Source organism: Miscanthus floridulus, chromosome 18 (assembly GCF_019320115.1).
Source record: "Miscanthus floridulus cultivar M001 chromosome 18, ASM1932011v1, whole genome shotgun sequence".
Lineage (NCBI taxonomy): Eukaryota > Viridiplantae > Streptophyta > Magnoliopsida > Poales > Poaceae > Miscanthus > Miscanthus floridulus.
In genome coordinates this window covers 56,517,872-56,543,650 of record NC_089597.1, presented here as the reverse complement: position 1 = coordinate 56,543,650, position 25,779 = coordinate 56,517,872, and the positions used below count along the sequence as shown (strand labels likewise).

The following is a 25,779-nucleotide window of genomic DNA, read 5'->3' as shown; positions in this document are numbered from 1 at the left end:
TGCAGCAGACCGTATTTGACATTTAGGATCTCCTTCTTTCAGAGATGGAGGATACTATTGCTGAGGGGTTCAGAGGTCATCGACAGTTGCCCTATGCCCATTGGATCACATTTCTTATTCATAGGGCAGTTACAGTGAGGTCGCCTGAGATGTTAGCTGAGTACAGTGGTGCTACTATAGAGTTCCCTACATACAACCTGACTTAGATGATCCGCCATAGTACACCACAGGCACCTAGTTAGCCATGTCGTCGTCTAGATGTACCCGAGACTTGAGCCCAGCAGGATGCTATTATCAGGGGTATTGTAGCTACTGAGGAGGAGGAGCTTGCTCAGTAGGAGGGGATGGTCGAGAGCGACCCCAGTGATAGCTCAGACGAGGACTACCGGGACATTCCTCAGATGCCTTCATGTCGACATGATCATGAGGCCGGCAGCTCTAGTTCAACTCCACCTACACTATAGATAGACCTCGCTCTCCTTGCTATACTTGAGCGGATGAGGCAGGATCAGGCACGCTAGGCTCAGGAGACTGCTGCCACTTTTGCATAGTTCCAGACTCGGTAGGATGAGTTTCAGTGACAGCAGCTAGCTATTTAGTAGTAGACATAGGCTCTACAACAGCAGCAGCAGGCCATGCATCAGCAGTAGATCCTCATGCAGCAGCAGCTACTTGGATTTATGCAGCATGTAGTGACATCGATTGGGGCTCCACAGCCATAGCCTTCGCCCTAGCTTGGTCAGCCTGCCACCACTTCGATGACTCCAGCATTACAGCCTAGTGGGCTTTAGAGTCAGGGACAGCCACCAGCATAGTATGCTTCACCTATAGAGCAGGTGTCCCAGTATTTTGCTTCGCCAGTGATAGCCCCGTAGGTCACACCTCTTCAGACGGGCTTCATACCGGCTGAGACGCCCTCGCTACTAGTGCTAGAGACTACAATGTCTAGGAGCCTTGGTGCATCCTTCAGTGAGTTGATAGGGTAGCCTACTCCTCCATATCTACATGTCCCAGGTCCTTCTGCAGTTGCACCTATTACCAAGACTATAGAGACGCTCCCTTCCTCAGTGGCATCATCAGAGCCAGCTGCTTCAGTCATACCAGCACAACCTACAGCAGCTCCTGTTCCTAATCCGACCCAGACTGCTTCAGCATCGCTTCCAGCTACATAGGGTCAAACTACTTAGAGCTTAGGGTCAGATGATGATGGCACCTAGTTTCAGCTCGCTCCTCGTACCTCAGTGCCCGGCTCATCCGCTGTAGCCCCGCCGACCGACCCTTAGGTTTTGGTGTTTGACGCCAAAGGGGAAGAGGGTTCCAGTATGATAGTCTTAGGGGGGAGCGTCTATTTAGGGGGAGCTTAGCTTACTTAGTAGTTTATTATCTAGTACATTTGGAGTTTTATGTGTGATACACTTTTATGCATTCGTCGTGTGTCCACTTCTATGCATTAAACTATATCTTTGTGATAGTGATATCTATGTTATCATGATATGTGACATGTGAGCTCTCTACTTTGAATCATTTATATGTCATATCACTTGTGCTATGCTCTTTTGCTTTGCTTCCGTGTTTTACTCCGATGCAAATGAGCTTTATTACTAGTACTCATGCTTATTTCATATCTTTTGAGTACATCATGTTGGCTTGGGTCATATAAGCTTGCCTAACACTTTTGTTCTTATTGCCAAAAGCTTATATGAACCAAGCATGTTAAAAACCTCATCTCTTTCACATACTCAAGGTGGTATTGTCATCAATCACCAAAAAGGGAGAGATTGAAAGCATCTAGGCTCCTAGTTGGGTTTTGGTGATTAATGACAATATGTGATTATTGTGACTAACATGTGTTTTGCAGAGGCAATTAAGTTAGGATGGATGACAAGGTTAAGGATGGACTAGTTCTAAGTGTCGATTGAAGTTGGAGTGACACTTAGAGTAGTTTAGGACTTTGTTTTTCCTTTGACCATACTATTAAGGGGGATATAGACGGGTAGCTTGACCTAGGTGAGTCTAGTGGGTTAGGTGTGGTGCACACTTGCTAAAACTAGCGCTAGGTAGCTCCAAAATAGTCCTTAGATCCAATGGAGCAAACTTCATTCACATATGATCGAGAGTTGAAAGTGAATGGAGGGTCAAATACTGACCGGACGCTGGCTTTGGTGTGACCGGACGCTGGCTCAGAGTCCGGTCAGGTCATTTGATCAAGGTGAAGTCGTCTGGAAGTGACCGGACGCTAAGAAGTGAAGTGACCGGACGCTGAAGGCCAGCGTCCGGTCGACATCAGTAAGGTTCCAGTGAGGGTCAATTGAGACCGGGCGCGTCCAGTCACACTGTAAACACTGGGTTTCGGGTTGAACTGACTGGCACGTCCGGTCAACATGACCGGAGCGTCCGGTCACCCCGCAGAGGCACATAACGGTTCGTTTTTCAGCCCATGTTATAAATACCATCTCCATTCGTGTGTGGGGGTACTTTGGCACATTCCAATAGCTGAGAAATACATTTGAGAGTGCCAAGAAGAGCAAGGTCCTAATGAGGTGATTGAGATTTGAGAATCCCAAAGAGAGCACTCATTAGTGAAGCAAGAGTAGCAAAGTGTGCATCCACCCTTCTCATTAGGCTTGTCGTGGTCAAGTGAGAGTTCGTGCTTGTCACTCTTGATGATCGCCATCACCTAGACGGCTTGGTGGTGATTGGGAGTTTGGTGATTATCCGGCGGAGCTTATGGGTGACCCAACTCAAGTTGTGAGCGGTTGTGGGTGATTCACCGCGACAGAGTGTTAAAGAATCAACCCGTAGAGAGCACTTGATACTTGCGCAGATCAAGGGGGAGCTACACCCTTGCGCGGGTGCTCCAACGAGGACTAGTGGGGAGTGGCGACTCTCTGATACCTCGGTAAAACATCGCCGCATTCCTTCTCCTCTTTTTACTTTAAGCATTTACTTTGAGCAATTCATTACTTGTTTTTTACATTCCTAGAATTACCATGCTAAAGTAGGATTGGAACTTATGGTGCTAAACTTTTGTGCGTTAGATCAATAGAATCACTTTCTAGGCACAAGGGGTTAATTGGACTAACCATAGGATTTGATTATTGCAAAAAAATTTGTAATTAGCCCAATTCACCCCTCCTCTTGGACATCTTGATCCTTTCACTTTCAATTAAAATCAAAAGACCCAATATGCGTTTACAGTTCAGAGTCAAACTCCAGCACCAGAATGTCCACCTGGACTCAAAGACGATCTTACAACCTTATAACAAAACACTTCCCATAAGCGAAAACTGAAAGACAGCTAACAAACTTCTCCTTGTCCTCCCCTTCAACTAGTCTTGAGCAAAAGAAGTGTTCAGCGTCCTCCACCATGGCATCAGGCTTGTAACAAGCACCGGATCTGGAAGGAAACTCACATCACCACTGTCTTCAGCTTCACTTCTATGAAACTTCAGGGAATGCTTTGTGGGGTATACGGTAGCCAGAGAATTTCCCCAGAAGCGGTCTTGATCTTGCTGATGATATCCTCCAACTCCATCTGCTTGTCCGGGGGGTGGGGCGGGGGGAAGAACTGTCTGTCCAGTTCTGTAAAAGCCCAGCAATCCTGGAAAGCAGCATTTCCATGCTTTTCCAACCAAGACGCTGAAAACACAAATCATTTCTGAGTTTACAAATAGACCAAATAGTAGCAGAAGTAATCATGTTCAGTAAACAGTGTCTTTTATTGCTCAGCCAAAATTTCCCTACATCTACCATATTTTCCTCCGACTCTGCAACCTAGAATATCTGAAAGCATGTTCCAACACTGTTTATCAACAGCACATTCAAAGAAAACATGATTAATAGTCTCTGTTTCTGAGCAAAAAAGACAGCTCCCATCTTCCACTTTCCTCCTCTTGCCTAAGTTATCTCTAGTTACGGCTCTGTTATTAATTACTAACCACAAGAAGAAATGAACTCTGGGTGGTATTTTCAAGTGCCAAACAGCAGACACATGTACCAGTTGTATGCCTCTAAAATTGATAACCTTGTACAGAGACTGAGGAATATAACCCAGATGAACTAAAATGCCAAACCATCTCATCCTCATCATTAGAAAACTGGATGGTAGCAGCAAGTTCTAAGATTTCTAGCCTAGACTGGTAAAGCTGTTCAGACATATTTCTCCTAAAAGAACATTTCAATTCCACTCCATCCCAGAGATCAGCTACTATCTTTCCTTTCTCATGGACAATCCTATAAATAGGCCAAAATTGTATAGCTAAGCTAGCTGACCCAAGCCAATTATGCTCCCAGAACTTTACTTTTTTCCCATTACTTATTTTCCATCTGTAACTCATCTTAGCAGCTTGGGCTGCCCACATAAAGCTTTTGAAAAAACTAGATGAACCAGAGGTATTAGACACAAAAATATTAGGCCTTTGAGTCTCATACTTGAAGTCTATAAGCTCTTTCCAGAGCTTTTCTTTATCTGTCTTATACCTTTTCAACCAAGAAGCTAAAAGACTAATATTAAGGTCCCTCAAATTTGGGATACCTAGCCCTCCATATTCCTTACACATAGCCACTTTTTCCGAATTAGCCAGATGATATTTATGGCATTCTACAGAGTCATTCCAAAGGCAATTGACCATTTGGGTATTAATCAACTTGATAGCCCACTTAGGAAATTTTATAAAGGACAAAAGGTAAACTGGGATACTTGCTAAACATGATTTAATCAACATAACTCTATCTGCTGAAGATAGAAGCTGACCTCTCCAGCCTGCTATTCTTTTCAAAATCTTATCTACAAGAGGTTGTATATCCTCTCTGGATAAATTGTCATAATGGAGAGGAACCCCCAGGTACTTAATGGGGAATGAACCTATACGGCAAGAGAACACATGTGCTACCCTGTGAGCGTCATCTAGATCCAGATTTAAGGGCACTATTTCACTCTTGTGGAAATCAAATTCGATGTTCTCTTATTTTTATGTGGACTAATGCTTCACGGTACAGACTCACACACACGATACATCATACATGTTAGGTTACAAAAGAAGAGATAAATACACACGGCCATGCAGCACCAGCAACGTACAACTTTGAACTTGAACTTAGATTACTCTCCGAGCGCAAAGGCAGGGACATCGAAGGTGTCAGGCTGGCTGGTGCCGGTTTTGAAGGAAAAGCACCAAGGCTGAGTACACGCATGGTCACGTTCAAATTGCTCACGTTTGAAGTCATGCAAGAATGAGAAGCTTTTATTAATTAATTAGTCGGCCACCGCATTGGCTGCACTTTACCGTTTGTACAGTCTCATGGAGTCATTGGCGAGCTGTCGCACTTGCACCGTTGCACGTGGCCAGCCCGAGTAGCTATTGCGCTTGCACGCGCAGGACCCCGTAGTCAAGTCCACGGCCTGCAGCCCTGCACGACACCGGCCGACGCACCGCAAACCATCTTGCCTCCCAAAGCAGCCCGCACGCTTGGGCCGGTGCCATCCGCCGCTCCACGCGGGTCATATGCCAATCTCGATGTATGTAGCCTTGCGGCCAGCACGCCGTCTAATCTGTCGATCCCATGGGCCATATACATATACGGCCAACTTGAAGTGGCCAAGACACCGTGCCCCACGAGGACGCTAATACATGGCCTGTACGCCGGCACAATCAGCCATGAAGAACGCTCGACCTTGGCCCAGGCACTATTCGACCTTGAAAACCACTCGTCGTCTGCTCGGCCCCGTCTACGGCCTGCATGCCGTCCTCAGCATCTATGATCTTGATCAACTTGCATGATGAGATCCATGTTTTTATCCGTGCAGTACCAATAATACCCTGGGACGAGTTTTGCTGGCATGCTCACAGCATGCAAACCGCCGCCAGCGGTCCGTATGCCACCCGCTGGCCACCGTCCACGGCGAGGATGTCATCAGACTTTGCAGCAAGCAGAAGTCGCCTGTTCAGAATTTTCAGTTTTTACAGCAGTTTTCTGAATAATAAACCCTAGACCCTTTGTTTATGCATATTTATTGTATTTCTTATACCTGTATGTATAAGAGCGTGCATATATACACATTAAATCTGAAGTTTAATGGGTGTTGTTTCTACCTTTATTTTTCTGAATCAAATAGTAGATTAATTCTGAAATTTTCTACGCTTTGAATTCAATTATGAAAAATGCTAGTGCAACCATGTTATGAATTGAATGCCATGTAATTGTAAGAATAAAATCTTGAATGATTACACTAGAAACATGGTATAAGGTATATGAGCTCTCTAAATCCTGCAGACCTTAAACTTATCACCCTTGAGAATCATATTTGTTTTTTTTTTCTAGCATAAGAATTTTTGGGATGAACGAATGCTTGGCCTTAATTCTAAAAATTTGCATATACCATAATCCTGAAAAATGCTAGGATGCTTCTAAGATTATTTTGAATAACCGTCCACTGCCTTTTTGCACCTTGCTACTTGTTTACATGTAGTAAACTTATATGCACATGGTCCAATTTATGTTAATATGCATGCCTTAAAGGAAGAGAAATATCCTAGAATTACTCTGAGTAGTAGAATTATTTGTTATGGTCATTATTAAATTCATGTAGGATATTTTGCTACCATTGAAGTGTAGTGAATTTAGGATATATATTTCCTGATTACTCTCTAGACTGAGTATATGGCCCAGAGAAATAACAAATGCATTGTGGGACTCACTGTATGAGAAAAATCCCAAATTATGATTATAGAATATCATATTGCATTGCACCGAAAGTTGAATTTTCAAGCTTGTATGTCTACAGATTGGTGTATAGTGCTGCTCTATAAACAATAGGCTCCAAGCTAGCTTTGTATTGAATGTCTACAAGACAAGATGGTAATAAGATTTTATCAATGTATATTCTTGAAGAAGTGTCTCTTGTGTATAGAATATCAAAGAGCAATATAATACATGAAGTATTTAAATTTACTATCAGAAATTACTCAAATAGAAATTGAGTTGGAATATTTAGACAGCTATATAAACCGGGCTATTATCAGTTGCACGAACTATGAATATGTAGCTTTCATATGTTACACGCCTTGAAGGCTTCTGACTGTATATCATAACTATTGAATAAAGTATGAAGCTACCTCTTGTCATGTATAGAAGTTAAGACATACGAGAATGGATACTATTTAGCATATTTAAGGGTTTTCTTGAAGAAAAACTTAAATCATGTGCTTATAGATTTGTTGTCTTTGAAATTCATATCCTAAAGTATTGATAGTAGTGGTAATGTTGCTTTAAGTTTTAGTTCTCATTGAATTAAGTGGATTATGTAAACTCATAGAAGAGTTAATGATTACTTTATTAGCTTGAAGTCTACTATGAAGCATTTATATTTTTAGTTGCAATTCTTACTTGTAGTAATATATGTTAATCTTGCATGGAATGAATTATAGATTTATATGCTTCACATATAAACAATTACCTATTTTTGCCTATCTAAAAAAATTAATCCACAAAGAAGCCTCAGTTAACCATGAAGGTTATCGTTCTTTGTGCGCTACTACCATGTAGGTAGAAGGGAAATTGAATTTCTTAGAAGCACATGAACCATTGGACTATACTGGCATATAAAGTGATCTTAGAAGGATCAATTTAGCCAAGAAATAGGATAATCCATAAACCAAGTATTTAATACTACAGCCCAAAAACTAGAAGTTTATGTTCTACCCTAAATCTGTTGTTGTACACTAAATAGTATACTAGATATGTGAATTTCATGCTAGAACCATTGAATACTAGAAGTATGATTGAATTATATGGAACACTTGAAATGATTATTCATAGATGCATGAAGCTTATTATTACTTCTTGAAGTAATTATGGCATGAAAAGGGGAGAAATTACGGGTAAAGGCATAAGAAAATATGGGTAATATATATTTAATAGGCATAGTCTTCCTAAATCTCTTTATTAAGTGCATGTATTATGACTTGAAGTCCTAGCCGTGTCCCTTCTGGCCGAGTTAACTCTCTACATTGCACTAATTGCCAGTAAGCTTGTACCTTTGTATTTTGTTGTTATCTACTAAGTTGGATTGAATATCAACATTCCACATTACACATGAATGTGTATCACTATGTTGTGCACTCTCGTCAAGCTGCAACAATCTCCACTCCTGCATGAATATTAGCATAGAAGCTATATTCGTAGCTTCTAGCTACTACCTTTTCCCCTCATAATTAAATTAGCTAGTTAGCACGCTAGTTCTCGTTGAACTAAGGAATATTTTGCTTTCAATGCGTTGCATGCATAAGCAATATATTGGTCTATGACCAAGTAGCCTAAGATCAGGGGAGTTGGTTAATCTAAAATTAGTTAAATGGAGAAGTGATCCAATTGATGGGATGAATAGTTGTGGAATTAAGATGGGGGATAACACACTTAGATGATTTAGGATTTTTTGAAGAAAAGGCATTTGAAGAATTTTGTATTAATGGCAATTAGAAATTTCTAGAAGAAATTCCATGTAATTTTGAATGTTGCGTATTTTATACATGTGAAGTATGTAATCCATTTTTTGAATTATGTATGAGTAATTGGACCAATTTTTTGGCTAAACAATAAAGAAGCTAGACAATGAAATAGTTTTCTAAACTATAATACGTGCAAATCAGGGGGAGAACATCCCTGAGTTTGTAGGAATACTGAATATTCTTAAGTGCACTTTATGAATTCTAGCTCACTGCGTATAATGTATAATAACCCTCATTTTTAAATATGTGCGTGAATATTTCCCATAAGATTTCATCATCATAGCATACATGAATGGGCCTCAACTTGTAGTTGGAGATACATAAATTAATTTGAATTATTTTAAGCCCATAATAGAGGATATTTTTTGAGGTATGCTATTAAAGATCTAATATTGGCATTAGGAGGAGAGAAAGCTTATTTTGAATGCCAAATATTAAATATTCCTTAAAGCTTGAAGCATAAATAGTATCACGCACTAAATTAAACAATAGTTTGACTAATGCTCTTATGAAGCATGAACTAGAGCATATGCCAGATATTTTTGAAAATGAGAGGAGTAACTTAAAGTTATAAACTAGAAGTTATGTTTACAGTAGTAAACTAAATGTTGTATACTATCAAGCTAAAATCTACGGGGATGTCTGTGGATTCTAGTTTAGTGTATACTTGTTGAATAGAAATAAAATGAAAATCCATCAGTACGGGCGGCTGGCTTTGTGGCGGTGGCACGGCCATGCTGCTCGACGCTGGCCGCGGATCAGATCGGTGCAAATGTGCTATTTTATAGAAAGGGACGACATGATGGGAATATGAGTCTGACAGATCTCACTGAACGCGACCGGATCCAAGGACCCAAGGTTTATGCCGAAATTCAAATCCCGAAAGGCTTTATTGGCAATGCGATTGGAATACGAGTCTGACTGACAAATTTCACTGAATTCTATATCGAATCGAATTCGAAAACACTCGAAAATATATTCGAAAACTCTTGACACACGATGCATCCATCATACATGTTTCCGTTTGCAACTTTACACACAAAAGAAAACATAAATATATTAGAAAATATAAACGTACTTGAACTTGACACATGGCTCGATCGGCATATATATGTTTCACGAGCTACCCAACGCAATTTGCTGATTACATTGCTTGATTACTCTCCGAACGCAAAGGCAGTGGCATCAAAGGTGTCCGAGAGGCCGGTACCGGTCTTGAAGGTCACTTTCTCCGGGGTGGCCTCGGGAACATACACCTCGACGACGCTGAGCCAGAGCATCAGCTCCTTGGTCTTCACGCCGGTGATCTTCCTCAGCTTGCCCTTCTCGGCGATCCCCGTCACCTCGGAGGCATATGACACCGTCTGCTTGATCTTCTTGAAGGTGTGCTCTACCTTCTTCCCCTGCACCAGCCACAAGCACGGAAAAATTTATCGGTCGAAATCTCCTTATATTTCTGATATATCCTTTTTATCCGTAGGTGCCGATAAGAAAATATCTATCTTTTTCGTATAAATTTTGTTTAAATTTATTTAAATTTACTTAAATTCAAATTAAACTTTATTTGAATTTGGTCTGATATTTCCGATATATCATGTTTATCCTCTTTATCTGTGACCCCCGATAAATTTTAATTTCCGAAAATGAAAACCTTGCCGCAAGAACCCCGTGTCACGGTGGTACCCAAACTTCTGGATGTCCTCCATTGGAAGCAGGCCCTTGGGGAGGCCGAGCTCCTCCAGCAGCTCAACGGACTTCTTCCTGCACGCGGCGTCCCCGGTGACAACCTCTGCACTGGTGCGGTGGCTCTCAATGGCCTGGGACGCCATGGTTTACAAATGGAGCTGTGAGTAACACCAAGAAAAGAGACGGTCACTGCTACCGAATGGACTTGTTGTTCCGAGCGGTAACGGCCTTTAGTCCCGGTTACCGCGCCGGGACAACGATCCCGGGACTAAAGGTGGAACCTTCAGTCCTGGGTCATCGAGTCGGGACTAAAGAGGTACCAACCGGGACTAAAGGCCCTCCAGCCGAGCAAACACGGCCGCACCCTTTAGTCCCGGTTGGTAACCCCAACCGGGATTAAAGGTTCCTTTTCTTTTTCTTTTTTTTTGTTTAATTTGTTTTCAGTTCAGTTATACATATTTGTTTAATATATAATATGTTTTTATGTACGTATTTTACGCTGCTAATATAAATACACGCACGCATATAATTACATCTAATTCTCATCTCGAGCATTATTATATTCGAATAAAGTATGAAACTATATTATATATATATATATATGTATGTATATATACAACACTTTCATAATCTTGTTCTCGAAAATAACGATATCAATAAACATTTAATTTATATCATTAGTTCCTTAGATCAAAGTAGAACTCGCTGTTGGGATTTAGCACTTTTTCTAGAAGATATCCTGCTATTGACTCTTGAACTGCTTTCAGATGGTCTTTTTGCATGACCCTTCGTTTCAACCATTCAGTCTTGCATTTAAAATAAAAGGAAAAGTATTAATACATATATATATATATATATATATATATATATATATATATATATATATATTCATTTAAAAATAAATAAAAATTGATATATACGTACTCTGAGGACATCTTCAGGAGTTCTTCTTATGTATGCAGTGATAAATTCACAAACGTAGTATCCACACAAGTTATTACCTGGTTCCTGCCGCAAACACCACTGTATGAGAAGAAGATTATTCTCATCATCTCACACGTAAATTGAAGTACGATATAGTAATTAAACACGTGGGGAAGTATATATAGTACAACTTACTGGTATTTCAACTACATTAAGTGGTGCCTTACAATCCTTGCGGTGTTGCCGAATAAACTCTTTCCAAACCCTGTGCGACCAATAATGTACGATCATTAATAAATTATGGCAAAGTCTATTTAATAATAGTTGTGCGCGAGAGATCGAAATTACCCCTGGATAATGTCTATCATATCTTGGTATAGTGCTCGCTCTTTTCTTAATGAGTCCAAGATTACTAACTGACTTGAGTTTAACTCAATGACAATGAATATCAAGTGAAACCTGCATTGGTTTATACACACGTACATGCATATAAGTTGTATTAATATTACATAAAATTTGTAGACTACATTATTATTAACACTTACTCAAAGTTGTACGGGAAAAGTATTGTTGTCTTGTCATGCTGCTTCACAAAGAACTTCATGATATTCGTCTGTGCTTCAGATACCCAGTGCTCCTTGGTAATAATATCGGTTTTAAATACGATATAAGGATCAATGAAGCCAACACTGGTATCTTGTATTCTTTGGAGCTCTGACATCTGGAATCTGTATATAAATATAAGTTACATGTGAGGATAATTATATACACGTACGCATGGAAGTGAGTTTATTAAATAAAAGTAAGAATCACTTACAAACAAAAGGAGCTAATGATTGATTTGTCCAGAGCGTCCATGTGGTATAGTTGATGCAATTCTTCGAAACTAATATGTAAGATGTCATCTCCACGAAAGTAATAATGGTCTCTAAATCTGACAAAGATCCAATGCTCACCCCTGCCACACGCCTGCATATACCACTTGTTGAGCAAGTACATTTGCGTACCCAATTCATTCAGAGCCGCAGGGTTGTACAGACTTTTGCCAAATTTATAAGTCTTCCAGGTATCAACTTCCAGGTTCTGGATTGGAGCTTTGCCCGTCACTTGATCCAAGGTTAAACCAGTTTGTTCAAAAAAAGCATTAACGTCTTGAACCGATACTTCTCCAAAGTTGTCTGGTCGATAGACTTCTATGTTGGAACCATATTCATTAGCAACAACAAGATTTTGCATTGGTTGCTTTTATTGTCCGAGCTGTGGGACATCCTTCCCTGATGCTCTTTTCCTTTTCTTATGTGCATCATGTGACTTCACGAGGGAGCGGTCATAGTCTGATAGTGGCGGAGGCTTATAAACTTCAAGCATCTTTTTCTTGTGAACTTCGACCTTCTGCCTTAGCTGATCTCGTGGTATGTAAAAGTACGACTTCTCCTTAAGCTTCGCTTGTCTCTGCTTCTGGATATCTATAAAAAAATCTTTCACTTTTTTATCTTCTTCAGCTGCTATTTGCTCATCAGTCTTTTTAGGAGCTATTTCTTAAGAAATAACTCTTTTTTTGGGGTCTTCTTTGCCGCCGGGACCTTAGACGTCTTTGTAGTGCGTCGCTATGGAGGGGGTGGGGGCGGTGTTGGAGACCGACGTGGAGGCGATGAGGCTGGTGTTGGAGTCCGACATAGAGGCGTTGGAGATCGTTGTGGAGGCGGTGGGGCCGGTGTAGGAGTTGGAGATCGTTGTGGAGGCGATGGGGCCGGTGTAGGAGTTGGAGATCGCCGTGGGGATGAAGTCGTCTCGCCCCCCGCGACGATGTGATGAGATGGGGAATGAATGATTGGGCTAGGCTGGGGGGAGACCCTGCTACAAAAACAAGTTGTGGGTCAATTATTTTTGAAGCCAATATAAAATTAATGGAAAAATAATATTTCATTCACTTTCATTCGTACCTAGGGTGAGGTAGGGGAAGCGGTGGCGCCCCAGGAATGATGATGAAGCGTTTGCGCCATTGAATAAATATCTTCTCTGCTTCTCCTAGTGTCTTTTCCCCATCACCGCCTTCAATGTCAAGAGGAACATTGCTGTAACCTTTGAGCACTCTATCGACCGAGACGCTAGCATATCCAGGTTGAATAATTGACCCATGGATTCTTGGTGTCTTCGTTCGGTCTATTGGAGATACAACCCCGACAGCCACCATGATTGATGCATTATTACCATCTGGAATGTGCAGCTCACATGTTGTTAGAGGCTCGGTAATGTCATCAACAGGGAAGCACAACCCAGCGTCACCTTGAATAACTGGCAGCTCCATGGAAGCACAACTGTTTTTCATCTGACCAACGGGGCTAATGGTGACTCCCGGCGTTGTTTGCGATTACATTTGACTCATTGCTAGTTGCACTTGCCTCTTCATCTCCTCCTGCATTCTTGCCTCAAGAGATTTTTCTCGTTCACGTGATTCAAGCAATGCTTGTCGTGACTCATTAACAAATTGCTCTAATACACGGATTCGGTCTACCTCCTCATCCTTCTTTCTCTGGCGACTTCTGTAGGTATCCCTGTCTGCTGGGAATGCTTGTAGCCACGGAACCGCCCCATAGCCTCTTATTCGACCACCGTGTTCGGGATTCTCTAGGGCATATGTCAATTTATCCTTTTCTCTGTTGGGCTTGAAAACACCACTATCATCTTCTTCCCTAGCACGAGCTAGTCTCTGTGTTGCTCTCTCAATTTTTTGTCCGAAAATTAGCTTGCCAGTGTCTGGGTCTAGGCTTTCCCCATGAGCGTAGAACCAATTCTTCGCGTGTTGAGACCAGTTCTTCTCTATTGTTTCAGGTATGATTCTCTTGGCAGTAATCTCTACTTCTAGGTTCTGCCACTTGGGAATAGCACTCCTATAACCACCTGATCCCATGCGATGATGGTATTGCTTCTGTCGGGCATTCTGCTGATTCCTCATCACACGTTCCTTACTCTCTTGAGATGTCTTGTATTGTATGAAGTCATCCCAATGGGACTCCAACTTGACAAACGCCTTAGCATTGAAATTCGACGTTTCATTCTTCAAGATAAACTTTTTATACAATGTCTTCTTCCAACTCTGGAACAATGTTGCCATCTTCTTCATTGTCCAATCCCTCACTAGCTCCTTCAAAGCATCATCTGCTTGTAATGTGAAATGCTGAGTGTCTCTCCAAGCTAGGTTCTTGTCACGATTAGATACAAAACTAACATTAGGAGCGGATATCTTCTGCTTCCATTCACGAGCACTAACTGGGATCCTATCCCTTACAATGAACCCACATTGATTGACATATGTCTGAGCATGTGGTCCCAATGGTTTGCCAGTGTCGGTGTCGAATTCTGATATTATGAAACGGCCCTCTAATGGTTTTTTTGGCCCTCGGACTTTCCTACTCTTGCCGGTGGTTGATGTAGATCCAGAGATCGGCTACATGAGTAGAAACACAACGATTAACAACAAATATACGTACGCATGCATCTATAAGAGATGATAGATAATCGAATATACCTCTCTAGTATTTTCTTGCGCGACAATTTGTTGATCTTCAACCACCGGCATATTCAGGATATCCTCATAATCAGCAAAGTATTGACTCGTGTCATCTACATCCACATTGGTGCCGGCGTTGATAATATTCGCCATTATATCATCATTCAAGTTATCATCCGGAGCAGCCATTTGTATCTTCAAGATAACACATAGATAGAATTACTATGGCACATAACATAAGTACATGTGATAACACATATAGAATTACTAAATCCAATTAAATATAATAACACATAATATTTCATAAGGATAAACAATAATAAGGTGTATAGGCTTTGGAATCGAATAAAAAACACTTTTGATCCAAAAAACATGGAAATAAGTACATGTATATATACACATAGAATGATACAATTTTCTCTCTCTCTCTCAACACATAGAATAAGTGCATATGTATATATCTCTAGATATGCATGTGATAACACATAGAATGTCTCTCTAGATACAATTTTCTCTCTCTCTCAACACATGGAAATAATTAAATACATATATATATACACATAGAAATAATTAAGTACATATATATGTATACATATAGAATCTTTAGATAGAATTAATTACTAAATCTAATTAAACCTAACATATATACATAGATAGAATTACTATAAATCAAAATTAAATCTAACACATATAGAGAGAGAGATAGAATAATAATTACTAAATATATCAAAAACTATAATAAAAACTATCTAAAAAAACTATCTAAATAAAGTACTAATTAAATTTTAATACATTTAAATCTAATTAACATATATCAAAAACTATCTAAAAACTAAGAATAAACTACTAATTAAATTTTAATACATTTTAATCTAACATATATATCAAACACTACCTAAAAAAACTATCTAAAAAGTATCTAAAAAACTATCTAAAACAGGCTATGGATGGCCATGCATGGCGGCTGGGCGTGCTGGCCGGCCACGGGGCCAAGCAGAGCCGCGCGAGGATGATGTACGGTGGAGACTCGACGGCCGCCGGGCAGGGCTCGACGACGACGGCGGTGCAGGCACGGCAGAGACGACGAGATCGAGGCCGGGCGGGGGTAGACGACGACGGCGGCACGGGCGCGGCAGAGACGACGAGATCGACGTTGTAGATCGAAAAGTAGAAGATGAACCGTTCGATATATATAGGCCGGGACCCTTTAGTCCCGGCTGGTAACATCAACCGGGACTAAAGATCCTTTAGTCCTGGCTGGTAAGCCGAACCGGGACAAAAGGTCCAACCCTTTAGTCCCGGCTCGGCTTACCAGCCGGGACTAAAGGATCTTTAGTCCCGGTTGGAGTTACCAGCCGGGACTAAAGGTATTTTTGGGCGGACAATTCCGCCCACCCTTTAGTCCTGGTTCCTGGCCTAAGCCGGGATTGAAGGCTTGAAATTTTTGTAGCCCGCCAAAGTGTTGTTTTTTCATTAAGAATTGTAGATCTTGATGAGTTGCTCAAATGAGACACTAAATGACCTCAGATGAAAAATCTCTGAATACCAAGTTTGATTATCTCAACAAGATCTACAATTGTTACATAGCTTATTTTCTTATTTGAGAAAGTTTTATCAAACACTAGTCACAAATTCTTGAATCTCATATAGACTTTCTAAAACTATGTCACACACTTGTGAAATTTGAACTACATTTTATTCAAACTTTCTCAAATGAAAAAATGGCCTATATAAGGATTGTAGATCTAGAAGAGCTGAACAAACTTGGTATTCAAAACTTTTCAATTGGAGACAATCTAGGGTTCCGAAAACTAGTTTGTAGGCGTCAAAATTTAAAAATCACAAATTTGAACCATCCAAACTATCTCAAATGGAAAGTTGACCAAAACAACAATTGTAGATCTTGATGATTTTAACAAACTTGGTATTCAACACTTTTCAATTTGAAGTCATTTAGAGTTCATAATACTAGAGTCAAAGTGTTGTTTTTTTATTTGACCAAATTTGACTTGGTCAAACTTGCTCAAATGAGACGCTAAATGACCTCAGATGAAAAATCTATGAATACCAAGTTTGATCATCTCAGCAAGATCTACAATTGTTACATAGCTCATTTTCCCATTTGAGAAAGTTTTATCAAACACTAGTCACAAATTCTTGAATCTCATATAGACTTTCTAAAACTATGTCACACACTTGTGAAATTTGAACTACATTTTGTTCAAACTTTTTCAAATGAAAAATGGCCTATATAAGGATTGTAGATCTTGAAGAGCTGAACAAACTTGGTATTCAAAACTTTTCAATTGGAGACAATCTAGGGTTCCGAAAACTAGTTTATAGGCGTCGAAATTTAAAAATCACAAATTTGAACCATACAAACTATCTCAAATGGAAAGTTGACCAAAACAACAATTGTAGATCTTGATAATTTTAACAAACTTGGTATTCAAAACTTTTCAATTTGAAGTCATTTAGAGTTCATAATACTAGAGTCAAAGTGTTGTTTTTTCATTTGACCAAATTTGACTTGGTCAAACTTGCTCAAATGAGACACTAAATGACATCAGATGAAAAATCTCTGAATACCAAGTTTGATCATCTCAGCAAGATCTACAATTGTTACATAGCTCATTTTCCCATTTGAGAAAGTGCATCGTTGTATCATGCGGGCACAACAGTGAATTTTTTCTTGACGTATGACCCTTGGTTATAATCTTGTCGTAACCATGGAGTGTCTTTATCATTTAACATGATGCTTGGATCTTTCTTCACTATAAAGGGTGCAATTCAGACATTTCTTTCATAATCTTCTAACATATCTGACTTGTCTTCAATTCCCACTATATTTATTTTCCCAGAAAGAACTATGTGGCGCTTTGGCCCATTGATCATTGAGTTGATGTCTTCGTTTTTTCCTCTCTTTGATTTTGTAGACATGTCTTTCACATAGAACATCTAACTCACATCGACAGCAAGGACGAATGGTTCGTCTTTGTACCCAATATTGTTGAGGTCCACTGTTGTCATTCCATACTCTTTGTCGACTGTTACCCCTCCTCCGGTCAGCTTCACCCATTGGCACCGGAACAAAGGGACTTTAAAATTAGGTGCGTAGTCTAGTTCCCATATATCTTCTATGCGGCCATAATATGTTTGTATATTACCATTTGGATCTGTGCCATCTATGCGAACACCACTATTTTGATTGGTGCTCTTTTTATCTTGGGCAACTGTATAAAATGTATTCCCATTTATCTCGTATCCTTGGTACGTGAGGATATGCCATGATGGTTACCTAGCCAACAAATACAGTTGCTCATCAATATTGTCATCACTTTGACATTCTTTTCGCAACCAACCACTAAAACTTTCCATGTGCTGACGCCTAATCCAAGCTTCAGTCTTCCCTAGAAACTTGGATCGTAAGAACTCCTTATGTATCTCGATGTACGAATGCACCAATGACGAGTTCTGAAGAACTGTGTAGTGTGCTTTATTAAAATAATCATCTTCCATGCCAATATATGTTTTCTTCCCTAAAGTTCCTTTACCACCGAGTCTCCCCTCATGTCGCGATTCGGGAACGCCAATCAGGGCAAGGTCAGGAATAAAGTCAACACAGAACTCAATGACCTCCTCTGTTCCATAGCCCTGGGCGATGCTTCCTTCAGGCTTAGAACGGACTTTCACATATTTCTTCAAGACTCCCATAAACCTCTCAAAGGGGAACATGTTATGCAAGAACACAGGTCCAAGAATACTAATCTCCTTCACCAAATGAACTAGGAGGTGTGTCATGATATTAAAGAAGGATGGAGGGAACACCAACTCAAAGCTGACAAGACATTGAACCACATCATTCTGTAGAGTAGCTAGTTCCACTGGATTGATTGCCTTCTGAGAAATTGCATTGAGGAATGCACATAGCTTCACGGTGGCTAGACGTACATGTGGAGGTAGAATTCCTCTTAAAGCAACTAGAAGCAATTGCGTCATAAGCACATGGCAGTCGTGGGATTTTAAGTTTAGGAATTTCTTCTCTGGCACATTTATTATACCCTTTATATTGGAGGAGAATCCCAATGGGACCTTGATGCTGCTTAGACATTTGAACATGTTGTCTCTCTCTTCTTTGCTAAGCGTGTAGCTAGCAGGACTTAAGTAATGACGTCCATCATCTGTCTTCTCTGGATGAAGGTTGTCTCGTTCTTTCATGCCCTGCAAGTCCTAGCGTGCTTCAAGTGAATCTTTTGGCTTCCCGTACACACCCATGAATCCTAACAGGTTCACACAAAGATTCTTTGTTAGGTGCATCACGTCGATTATGTTGCGGACCTCTAGAACTTGCCAATAGGGTAGCTCCCAAAAGATGGACTTCTTCTTCCACATGGGTGCATGTCCCTTAGCATCTTTAGGAACAGATTCGCTGCCTTGTCCCTTTCCAAATACTACTTTCACATCCTTAACCATTACGAGTACATCTTCCTCGGTTCGGTTACGAGGCTTCTTCCGATGGTCTGGCTTACCTTTAAAATGCTTACCTTTCTTTCTTACTTGGTGATTCAAAGGAAGGAATCGACGATGGCCAAGGTACATGACCTTTCGACATCTTTTCAAATATATACTGTCAAGGTCATCAAAACAATGTGTGCATGCATTATATCCTTTGTTTGTCTGACCTAAAAGATTACTTAAAGCAGGCCAATCATTGATTGTTATGAACAACATTGCTCGTAGGTCAAAGTGTTCTTGTTTGTACTCATCCCAGACACGTACACCTGGTTTGTTCCATAAAACTAGAAGTTCTTTAACTAATGGCTTCAGATAGACATCAATATCGTTGCCAGGTTGCCTCAGACCATGGATGAGGATCGGCACCATAATTAACTTCCGCTTCATGCATAACCATGGAGGAAGGTTGTAGATACATAGAGTAACTGGCCAAGTGCTATGACTAGTGCTCTGCTCCCCAAAAGGATTTATACCATCTGTACTTAAGGCGAACCTTAAGTTTCTAGCCTCATTTGCAAACTCTGGAAATTCCCTGTCTATCGCTCTTCACTGGGACCCATCAGCTGGGTGTCTCAGCATATTGTCTACCTTATGGTCTTCTTTATGCCACCGCAACAACTTTGCATGGTCTTCATTTCTAAACAAATATTTTAAGCGTGGTATTATAGGATCATACCACATAACCTTGGCAGAGATTTTCTTTCTAGGACGTTGTTCACCCTCGACGTCACCAAGATCATCGCGCCTGATCTTATACCGCGCTGCTTTACATACCGGGCATTCATCTAAATTCTCGTATTCATTGCCATGGTAGAGGATGCAGTCATTAGGACATGCATGTATCTTCTGGATTTTTAATCTCAAAGGGCAGACAACCTTTTTTGCTTCATACGTAGTGGTGGGCAATTCATTTGGCTTCGGAATCATCTTCTTTATGAGGTCTAATAAATTCCTAAATGCCTTGTCGGATACACCATTCTTTGCCTTCCACTGTAGCAATTCCAGTGTTGTACCCAGTTTTTTTTGCCCCTCTTCGGCCGTCGGGTATAGCAACTTCCTATGATCCTCAAGCATGCGCTCGAACTTAACTTTCTCTTTTTCACTTTCGCATTCTTGTTGTGCATTACAAATGGCATCGCCAAGAGCATCATCGAGATCATCTTCTGCCGCTACCTCTTCTTTATCTCTCCCCATTATAGTATCATCAAAGGCACCATACTAAGCAATAATGTCATCAATGTCTAAATCTTCTCCTTCACCTTCTTCCATCATAACCCCGCTTTCTCCATGCTTAGTACAACATATATAGTTTGACATAAAATCTGACTTAAGTAAATTTGAATGAAGACTCATTGAGCTTGAATATTCCTTTAAATTCTTACATATGGCACATGACAACATATGAAACCATCCTGCTTATTTGTCTCGGCCACACCTAAGAAATAGTACACGCTCTCAATAAAGTCTTGGGAGCGGCGATCGGCATTGTACATCCAATGGCGTGACATAATCTGCATTACATGACAAATTATAAAAACCTTGAATATAATTAAGTATTTTATTACACAACATAGATGACACACACACGATTGATTAATTAACTAAGCCTGGCTACAACGTAAGCAATCCCAACTATCACTAAACAAACTAAAACTACAATGCACTTCAGTAATATAATTATTTCGTGATCGTACGCAACTAAAACAGACAAATCATTCTTCTGTTGAATATCAATAAGCTTCTCCTGCTGGCTCACTGCCTCATCATCAGCAGCCGCTACCTCAAGCGCACCCGAATTCTACACGTATGTAGCATAATCTTCCTCCCAGTACCAACCATCACATCCATTGCCCTCCCACTGAAATTAAAGCCAAAAAATATTTAGTCAAAAATATTCAAGAAAAGCAGGTCAATTAGCCATAATAATCAAATGCGTAAGAAACTCACATCGCGATCTGGGCACTTGTAGAAAACACGACCCTTGTTGGGTCCCTGTCTCTTGACTCGGTACTCCATCACAATCTTCTGCTTACACTTGCCGCAGATAATGAGAGGGAGTTCTGGCCTCAGTCGTTTCGCAACCGAACGAGAGGCCGAGGATCCGGTACCAGTTGTCATCTACTTTCTATACTTATTTTTGCAAACTAGTGTAAATTTCACATTTTCTAAAATGATATATTTAAACAAAACTAAAATTATTTATTTATCTAACTAAACCATGAAATATGTACGATGTATAATAGTAAAATACCAAACTATCAAGTGATTTTACTATTGTAAATCATCATGTGATTTTGAGCTAAAAATGACATAGAAATCACATAACTCAAAAACATGTTTCAATAAATAACCATCCGTACTAGTTGACCTTGCTTACGTGATCATCTCGGCGAACATTTCTCCACCGGACGGCACCGTACTTGGCCAAGGAAGAGCTCCGATTCTACGAGAAAGGCAACACGGTCTTCCACGACCGTTGTCGCTCTCCCTCGTAGAATCAAAGCTTCTCCTTGACGTCCGTTACCGCTCGGCAGAGAACCTGCTCGCCGAGATGAACACGGTCCGCAAGTTCAACTAGTATGGATTTTCTATAATTTTTTAACTATTTTCTAAGTTTTTCATTTCATGGAAAATTTAATTCTAAAAAATAAAAGGCATGATTTCTAAGTAGTTTATTTTATGGAAAAAATAATTCTAAGTGACCTGCTCGATATCGGCGAGCTCGCTGGCGTTTAGGTTGCCGAGGATAGTAACATTTGTAGATGACATTTGTAGATCTGAAGTTATCAAATATCCATCAAATTATTGCTCAAAAATATGTTTCAATAAATAACCATCCGTACTAGTTGACCTTGCTTACGTAATCATCTCGGCGAGCATTTCTCCACCGGATGGCACCGTACTTGGCCAAGGAAGAGCTCCGATTCTACGAGAAAGGGAACACGGTCTTCCACGACCGTTGCCGCTCTCCCTCGTAGAATCAAAGCTCCTCCTTGACGTCCGTTACCGCTCGACAGAGAACATGCTCGTCGAGCTGAACACGGTCCGCAAGTTCAACTAGTACGGATTTTCTACAATTTTCTAACTATGTTCTAAGTTTTTCATTTCATGGAAAAATTAATTCTAAGATCACGTAAGCCGCCGGGGACGAGGATGACGCGTGCTCCAGCGAGGACGAGTGAGGCGTGATTTTGATGAACTAATTTAACTTTTGTTTATCCAAACATATATGCAAATCATCATGTGATTTTGAGCTAAAAATGACATATAAAATCATAATAAAGTCCAACATATAAAGTTACACATGCATCTACATCGCAAAATGAGATAAGCTACTGATAAAATATAAGAGGATTAAGTTTGTTATCTCCAAAATCGAAGAGCAACACCAATGAAAGGGGAGAGAGCAAGAACAACAGCAAGCTGAAGAACAGAGGTAGTTAGATTGAATGGAATGGCTCGGGTTCGGGGAGAAAGAAATGAGCTGGATTATAGGCCGGGATAATTAGTCCCGGTTAGAGGTCAAACCAGGACTAAAGATTAATCTTTATTCCCGGGACATCACCTAAACCGGGACTAAAAGCTTTAGTCCCGGCTGGTATTACCAACCGGGACAGACCTTTAGTCCCGGTTGGTAATAACAGCCGGGACTAAAGATCCCTGCCCCGCGGACGACCGTTGGGCAGAGACCTTTAGTTCCGGTTGGTATTACCAACCGGGACTAAAGGGTCAAAAAAAAAAATGCCGAGACTAATGCTAAATTGGGACATCGTTCTAAAATCTGTTCTCTAGTAGTGTGTCGTTGTAAAACTGTAGCTGGTTGCTCTTGAGAGTGATGATGTGTTTGTGTGATGGGAGATGGAGCTACAGCACATATATAGGCAGACAGCCTACAGACCGATGAGAAGCACTGCAAGACAACGTACACGCAGTCTTGTTTGACTTCGTTGGCAAAGCACGTTGAACTTAAACGAGGACCATTGTGGTGTGCTTTCAGGTCCGGCGTGCTGAACTACGAACTTGACCGTTTCTCTACGTATCTAGCTACATGTAAATTAGTTTAAACCCTACACGAGTAGCTAAGTTGGTACCTCATCTTTTTAACACCGTTCGATTTCTCTCAATAAATTGTTAGTATTTTTTCCACCATTATAATTTTTTATTTAATTGTTTTTTAAGGTAAATTTTTTATTTAAATTTAGCCTTGTCTCAGTTTAACTGAAAACAGGGTCCACTACTCTAAATTCCCAATCAGTGTACCGGTTCACTATAATATATTTAAATTTCTCCTTTTACAATGACTGTATTTAAAAATCGCCGATTAACTTAGTGGCATAAGTAAATTTTGCTAATTTTTTCTCGATACTTATTTTAGCCGTCCTCTGAGTCTATAAGACAATCGGAAATCAACTAAAACATCAAAGAGCAATACAATGTTACAACATCGACATAGGAGCTCCATTCTCTAAGGAAAAATACTAAAACATTAACACTTCCATTCTCAACCGGGACAATACTAAAATTAATACTTATGAGTATTTATTTGCGAGTAAATACTTAAAGTATTTAACAATACAAAAATAATATGTCTATATAGCAACAGAATGTTGGGCATGTTGCACGCTTAGAGCATCTCCATGAGTTCCTAAAACACTGTCACATTCTAGTACTTTTAGCAAGATTGAAAAAAACATCTCCAACAACTCTCAACCCCACCTTCAAATCCTTTGGCACTTGGGAAACCCAGGCCCAGCGCGGAAAAATACGCACAGTGCCGCGTCCACGTATCCTCCTCATGCGAGGTTTCCTCGGCGATCTCTTCCATATACCAGACTACGTCTTGGAAGCTGATCTTCGCTGACGCATCTAGCCAGCCACAGCTGGCTGCTGGCCGTCCTGGGTTGGCCATGCCTAGCTGTGGTTGGCCGAGGCTGTCGTGCGCTGGCCGACTACTGGCTACCTGTGGCCAGCCGTGGGCGGGTGTGGCCTAGCCAGGGGCCGGCTGTGGCTTGCCCAAGGCCGGCTGTTGTTGGCTGATGGATGGCTGCCATGGCCTAGCCAGGGTCGATTGTGGTCTAGGAAGGATTTTTCAGAGGGGAGACTAGCTTCGGCAGCCGGTGTCATAAGGGCGAAAGCGGAATGAGGAGGCAGGCAAGAAGCAGGTGGCAGTGGAAGATGCATGGCTGTAGATGATGAACCCGAGCATGGGGCGTGTAGTGTAACTGGTGAAATCGGAGCCGGAAGCCAGGATCAATGACAAGGCAGCACCAGCGCTTACATACAAGGGCGGCACGGACGAGGTGCAGGCACGCGGGTTTGTCCGTTGGTCAGGGGTTCCGTGGGTGCGAGGGGTTATTAGCTTATTATATGGTCCGTCCGATTCAACCAGGTCGTATACTCGTCCAACACGGAGATTCTATATACGATGGGAACACGAGAATTCACTGAATTGTATACGGAATCAAAAAATTTCGAAATACTCCACAGTACAGTACAAACTCACACACACGATACATTCATACATCATACATGTTTGGTTACAAAACAAGAGATAAATACACACGGCCGTGCAGCACCAGCAACGTAGTACTTTTAACTTGAACTAGATTACTCTCCGAGCGCAAAGGCAGCAGCATCAAAGGTGTCAGAGAGGCCGGTGCCGGTTTTGAAGGTGACCTTGTCCGGCGAGGCCTCGGGAACATAGACCTCGACGACGCTGAGCCAGAGCATCAGCTCCTTGGTCTTCACGCCCATGATCTTCATTAGCTTGCCCTTCTCGACGAAAGCCGTCACCTCGGAGGCATAGGACACCGTCTGCTTGATCTTCTTGAATGTGTGCTCGACCTTCTTCTTCCCCTGCACCAGCCACATGAACCCTGTCTCGCTGTTGTACCCGAACTCCTGGATGTCCTCCATTGGAAGCAGGCCCTTGGGGAGGCCAAGCTCCTCCAGCAGCTCAATGGACTTCTTTCTGCACGCGGCGTCTCCGGTGATGACATCTGCACCAGCGCGGTGGCCCTGGATGGCCTGCAGGGACGCCATGGTTTGTAAATTGAGCTGTGAGTAGGGCCAAGAAAGAGACTATAGTCTATATGTAGCCGTAAACTGTATATAGCTAGCTAGCTGCTCTTGAGAGTGATGAAATGTTTGTGTGATTAGGGATGGAGCAACAGCACATATATAGGCAGGCAGGCAGCTTGTAGAGACTACAGACTACAAAGAAGCAGTGCAGTCTTGTTTGACTTCGTTGGCAAAGGCGTTGAACTTGGTGAGGACCATTTTGGCGTGCTTTCCATCCCGTCCGGCGTGATGAGCTACAAAACTTTGACCGTTTCTCTACGATCTAAGCTCCAATGAATTGTACATTATGTAAATTAGTTTAAACTCTATTCGATTAGCCACATGTTGGTATGCCATATTTTTATACACGGATTGATGTCTCCCAATAGATGGTTAGTATTTTTTTAACCATTGTAAAATCTCTCTTATTTAAATTTAGCACAGTAGGTCCATATTAATCCTTCGGTTGCCACATCTTTGTCATGTGGCCTTCTGCCGGTTTAACTGGTGAAAGATACTGAAAACAAGGTCTAAACCACTACAGTGAATTCCAAATCAGTGTCGCCCACCAGTTAA

At 41.0% G+C, this 25,779-nt stretch overlaps 2 protein-coding genes and 1 long non-coding RNA gene across 3 annotated transcripts; all 3 read right to left on the bottom strand.

The window, feature by feature from the left end:
• Window positions 1–9,664: 9,664 nt before the first annotated feature.
• LOC136520703 (uncharacterized protein At5g01610-like) lies at window positions 9,665–10,336 on the bottom strand. The gene is made up of 2 exons (XM_066514343.1): window positions 10,165–10,336; window positions 9,665–9,921 (listed from the first exon to the last, which is right to left on the bottom strand). The coding sequence occupies exons 1-2, from the start codon at window positions 10,334–10,336 to the stop codon at window positions 9,665–9,667; spliced, it is 429 nt and encodes a 142-aa protein (XP_066370440.1).
• A 781-nt stretch (window positions 10,337–11,117) lies between these two features.
• LOC136521768 (uncharacterized) lies at window positions 11,118–11,554 on the bottom strand. Its single transcript, XR_010775664.1, has 3 exons — window positions 11,466–11,554; window positions 11,313–11,382; window positions 11,118–11,216 (listed from the first exon to the last, which is right to left on the bottom strand). It is a non-coding gene; the product is annotated as an uncharacterized lncRNA (long non-coding RNA).
• Window positions 11,555–24,604: 13,050 nt separating this feature from the next.
• LOC136523058 (uncharacterized protein At5g01610-like) lies at window positions 24,605–25,270 on the bottom strand. The gene has a single exon (XM_066516840.1). It carries the CDS (start codon window positions 25,183–25,185, stop codon window positions 24,751–24,753), a length of 435 nt encoding a protein of 144 aa, XP_066372937.1. The 5' UTR covers window positions 25,186–25,270; the 3' UTR covers window positions 24,605–24,750.
• Between the last annotated feature and the right edge of the window lie 509 nt (window positions 25,271–25,779).